At 41.0% G+C, this 5,640-nt stretch overlaps 2 protein-coding genes across 2 annotated transcripts in view; one reads left to right on the top strand and one right to left on the bottom strand.

Moving 5' to 3' along the window:
- Positions 1 to 5,640, bottom strand: part of LOC106807446 (max dimerization protein 4-like) — a 42,248-nt gene that overhangs the window by 4,303 nt on the left and 32,305 nt on the right. The gene's annotated exons all lie outside the window — the stretch shown is intronic.
- LOC106807445 (upstream activation factor subunit spp27-like) overlaps positions 1 to 5,640 on the top strand; it is a 35,608-nt gene that overhangs the window by 26,020 nt on the left and 3,948 nt on the right. Inside the window, exon 4 of the mRNA XM_014809771.1 lies at positions 4,053 to 4,304. Within this exon, the coding sequence (XP_014665257.1) occupies positions 4,053 to 4,304 (252 nt within the window). The remainder of the gene's footprint in view (positions 1 to 4,052; positions 4,305 to 5,640) is intronic.

The raw sequence follows: 5,640 nt of genomic DNA, 5'->3' as shown, positions 1-5,640 counted from the left end.
ATATAATATATATATATATATATATATATATATATATATATATATGGTGATGGTCAAATATTAGTTTGTGGTTTAATGTCATTTAGGTTAGGGTTAGGGTTAGGATTATCAATCATTAATCATTAATCAATCATCATTAATGATATCAAAGTTGGGAACACTCCTAATGGAGCGTTAGCCGAACTTTTGTTTGAAATCAGATGGTGCAAAATACTTCAAAAGTCTCTGGATGGAAACAAATCTATTTCACGCCACTGGACATTCATAAAGTTTACCAAAGTTACAAAAATATTTGTGACAGTAGATTCTGAGACACAAAACATCCTACTCAGTTCAAATTTGATCTTATATTGTCTCAGTTTAATCAGTGTAAGAAAAAAATGATCCGGGACACTTAAACACTGCACTTTTTTATTATAATAATTCAGTTCATAAGCTGCTGGTCCCAAGGTACTTAGTACAAACATAAACCTTTCATATGACTCCAGCCCAGTGTAGAAGTGAACACCTGCATCATCAGCTATGAAGTGTTCAATAGAGAATGGGTTAGATGCAGTCTGGGTCGACACCGAGTTTGTACCTTCTATCTCCAAAACTACTGTACTGCTGTCTGCACTTTCACTGGAGTCCTGGTCTATAGTGACTTCTCTGCCGACATCAATGTTGTCTCCAGAAATCATATCAGACTGCAGGTTTGATCAAACAATAGTGGCTTGGTACACAATCTTTTCGCAGCCCATTCTATCCTTTCAAGTACAGTAGGGGATGGAGTGGATTACCAGGGAATCACTCATGGCACAGCACCCTTTTTTAACCGCTTTATTAATGGAGAAAACCCTGAAATCAGTGAAAAAAAGAGAAAATCATTTAACTAAAAATCAACAAATTTAAGGCATCTGCATTTAAAAAATGAGTTGTTTAAGTAGCTCATAAACACGAATGTGCTGGCCATAATAATATTCATTAAAGTGTCCCACCTTGAAATTTTAATAAGCCAACTAGAATAAACAATTCTGAATTGAACTTTAACACGTTTGGGAATTACAGGGTTTCACCTGATTTTCATCGCTATTTATCAATCAAATTTAGCAACAATACATACACTTCACATAAATGTACACAGTGACTCCCAGAGAAATCATGGATCCACAATTTAGTTACGGCAGAGAATATTTACATTCGTAAGTTCTTGAAATGTAGTCGTCGTTCACAAAGTGCGCTCTGCATACAACACTCGATTTTCCCGGGATCCATTTATCTCGACGTATAGATATTATCCACTTCTTCCGGAGATCTTTGTCAGAAGGATATGAATGCCCACCCCTTTTGTTGCATTGGGGCACACAACAAAGAGTTTCAGGCATTATTTGCTCTCAAATTTCAATAGAATGTTGACATCATTCATCAACAGGTTGCCGTGTATTGTATAATGTATTGTTAGAATACCCGAGGCAGGACCGGCTTACGTGGTGCTGCCACCTATTGCATAAATTCTCGGTAACAGCCTTCATTACCCTACCGGACAATTACCCCCCCCCCCGGACAATTACCCACCAGGACAATTACCCACCCGGACGATTACCCACCAGGACGATTACCCACCTGGACGATTACCCACCAGGACGATTACCCACCCGGACGATTACCCACCAGGGCAATTACCCACCAGGACAATTACCCCCACCCCCCAGACAATTACCCTAGCCCCCCCCCCCGCACACACACCGTACAGTAATGATGATTCATATAATGGACCAACTTCATTATTTCATAATTTCAACTTCAACATTCGCTGATACTGCCGATATTTTGACTTATTTGCGACATTTTCCGATACTCGATATTGAAGTTCATATCGGCAAGTATCAGCCTTCATCTGCGCATAAGCAGCGGGAGCGAAGCGGAGCCACCAATGCACACGTACATGTCTAGACATTTTCTGGGTCGCTTGATTCAATGAATAACATCACATTTATTTTACGTGCTCGCCACGCGCCTGGCAGTCGCCGTGTCGCGTTATTCTTGTAGTGTTGTTCTTGTTATTCTTTAAGTAAATTTATTGTTGTTAAGATGATACACGCTATTGCAAATTCGCGTAATGCAAACTCGGGTAAATCAAGAAACAGCAGCGACGCGACACCCACTTTTACTTTTTCGTACATAGTAATACTTTGCCTACGTGACAGTGCTGGCGATACTCGCGCGAGCGTCGCTCCCCGCGCCTAATCGCTCGCATGCTGGGTCCATCTGTGCATCCTCACACTCGTGTATCCTACCATAGGCGTTCGATTTATCGATTGCCTGAAATTGCAGTCTGCTCCCCTCGAGCGGTTGTTAAAATTCGGAATTTATTGAATACATCATTAGATGTATATATTGTGATATAATGGAAAAATTACGTGTTTTCATAATGTACATTATCACTACCTGTATCACATGAAAACTAAAAATCTTGTATACATTCAGAGATGCAATGTGAAAACAATGATTTAAAACCTCATATTAGACAATTCAGTTATGATTTTGAAACTTTATTCACAATTCTATTCATTACAAAGCCTTCAGAATGACCATTGTTTCATTTTTGGCAGCACTGTCTAAATTATTGTTATAACTATTCACAAGTGAAGAAGGGATGTACATAATTTTATGCAAATATACAGTACTTCCACAGTGGCAGATTACATGACATTTAAAAGCAATTTTATATATCACGCTGTGAAAATTGACAATTTAGTACGTATATTTTTTGCAGTAAACTAGTGATGTATATATTTGCCATGTGGTCAAATTGCTGATAAATATCATCAATCCTACTAAAATATGAGTTAGGTGCAGATAGATGAGCTTAGAATTAATGCGCCAAGTTGCACCATTTTGCATCAAAATAAAAAAGATTTTCGGGGACATGCCCTCCCCCCCACTTCACACAAGTATTAACACTTGTAATAAATTCTTGTAAATCAGTATATTCACTCACGTACACACACACGCACGCACACAGCCAGCCACATATACGCACACACGCACAAACAGTTACATAACATAACGTACATGGCCAAGAGCAAGATCATTTGGGGATACAACATTTCCGTCATTATGGGAGGGGTAGGGGCGACTCCCCCCCCCTCCCAATTATCGACGCCGCTGTTCTCTGAACACAATGGGGTAGGTGTGATGTGCGCCCGCCGAGACGAGGAAGAAGTAGGCATTTCTCTCTTCTCCAGACATACATTATGTATTGCAGCGGACAAAAATTACGGAAGGGGAATTTTTCGCCTTATTGGAAGGTTAGGTGGTAATGTGGTAATTGTCCGGGTGGGTAATTGTCCATGTGGGTAGTTGTCCGGTGGGTAGTTGTCCTGGTGGGTAATTGTCCTGGTGGGTAATTGTCCGGGTGGGTAATTGTCCGGGTGGGTAATTGTCCATGTGGGTAGTTGTCCGGTGGGTAGTTGTCCGGTGAGTAGTTGTCCAGGGGGTAGTTGTCCTAGAATCCTATTTTCAACCGTGTAGGCTGTAACGCTAATCGTCTTTAAGCTTCCCGGTGTTCCTCATGCAGGATGCAGCAGCTGTTTCACACTAATCTCACACAAATATCCCAGCCTTGCAGGCAGTAAGCGGTCAGTGGGGACACGTGCTAAATGCAAAAATCCTTGTCAATATTATATAAGTATCTAATAATAATATAGATGACCAGCTGTGTTTTTTCATGGGCTACTTTCTACCTTCCTTCAAATGAGAATCACCAATGTCTTATTTTAACAGTGCTGGTTATTCACTGTATTGTTTACAGCACACAAAATTCGATTTAGGCATCATTTTTGAAATGGCAAGTCATGACCTGTAAACATTTAACGATGCCAACACCACCAGTTTATTACGTGTTTTATCGATGAAATTTCAAGTGCATGTCAATTTCATACTGGTACAGGTGATATGCTACATAATAAGTGGAGTTAGTTTTGACCCTTGTCATGTCTCCTGGCAAATTTCCAACAAAATTAAAGAGGTCGTTGCTTTAATTGTTTTTTAATGTCTATTGAAAAATTCAGCCGCCTCCGAAGAAGTTGGCTGCAGCGGCGAAGAAGAGGTCAAAGTCAAACGCTTCAGACAGCTCATCGGATGACGATGATGCGAAGCTTGCGCAGAAGCTGCAGGATGCCGAGAAGCGGCCGAAAAGACGCGCTGCCAAGCCGACGAAAAAGGACGCGACGGCGGCAAAGAAGCCTCGAAAGGGAACTTCGACCTACAGCGTGGCCTGTGATCTCTCTCCCGAATTGGCCGAAATCATGGGCAGTGATAAAGTGAGCAGTTATCAAATTAGTTCCCCCCTTTCGCATCATCTTGCCGCAGTTTGTTTGGTTGTTTTGCATTGCATGTGAATGGTAAACGAAAAAGTAGGTCACCTTTAAAAATCCATTGTGAGCAGTAGAATGATGGAATCTTCCTTTTTAGCTCACCTTGACATCGTTAAGATGAGCTATTGCCATGGGGCGTCGTCCGTCGTACGTACAGGGGCGGATCCAGAGGGGGGTCGAGGGGGTCCGGACCTCCCCTTTTTACCACAAAAAAAGGAAAAAAAGCATACACGCACGCACGCGCGCGCACACACACACGCACACTTCGCTTATATTGTCTCCATAAAAAAGTCTTGTTTAGCGCTAGTTTTTCTGATAAAGATTTACTTATATATATGTAAATTCATTATAAAAACCTAGAAATGGGCAAAGAGGGGTCCGCAGGCGTCCGGGGGACCGGATCTGATAAATTTTTGCATTCTAGACATCAAAATTACTGCTCAGATGCTCTCAGAATGCACCAATTTAAAAAAAAAATATTGGGGGAGGTACCCCAAACCCCCCTAAGTGGCCTTAAGTGCCATTTATTTCTTCCTGGACACCCCCTTTTCAAAAATCCTGGATCCGCCCCTGACGTACGTCCGTCCGTCAACATTTGGCTACGGTCAACGATAACTCAAGAACCGTTTGACCCACATGTTTCAAATTTCATACAGTTGTTACTCCTATGGGAGATATTTCAACGTCCTATTTTGGAGCACGCCAGTCGACCTACTTTTGAACCACACCCACTTTTTGGCAAAAATTTAAATGGCCATAAGCCAGTTCAGGTTCAACGGATTTTGCTCATTTTTGGTATGTGAATGAATAACGACTGGCTCCAAAACATATCACACAGGTTTTGATTTTTTTTTTTAAATTATGCAAATTAGGTAGGTTTTGGCAATTTCACTATGCATTTCAGTGTCTGCTTACGGTCAACGATAACTCAAGAACCGTTTGACCCACATGTTTCAAATTGCATACAGTTGTTACTCCTATGGGAGAAGTTTGAACGTCCTATTTTGGAGCACGCCAGTCGACCTACTTTTGAACCACACCCACTTTTTGGCAAAAATTTGAATGGCCATAAGCCAGTTCAGGTTCAACGGATTTTGCTCATTTTTGGTATGTGAATGAATAACGACTGGCTCCAAAACATATCACACAGGTTTTGATTTTTTTTTTTAAATTATGCAAATTAGGTAGGTTTTGGCAATTTCACTATGCATTTCAGTGTCTGCTTACGGTCAACGATAACTCAAGAACCGTTTGACCCACATGTTTCAAATTGCATACAGTT

Source organism: Priapulus caudatus, unplaced genomic scaffold, assembly GCF_000485595.1.
Source record: "Priapulus caudatus unplaced genomic scaffold, Priapulus_caudatus-5.0.1 Scaffold215, whole genome shotgun sequence".
NCBI classification, from domain to species: Eukaryota; Metazoa; Priapulida; class Priapulimorpha; order Priapulimorphida; family Priapulidae; genus Priapulus; species Priapulus caudatus.
The sequence above is the reverse complement of the archived record's forward strand: the minus strand, read 5'-3'. Positions and strand labels throughout refer to the sequence as shown.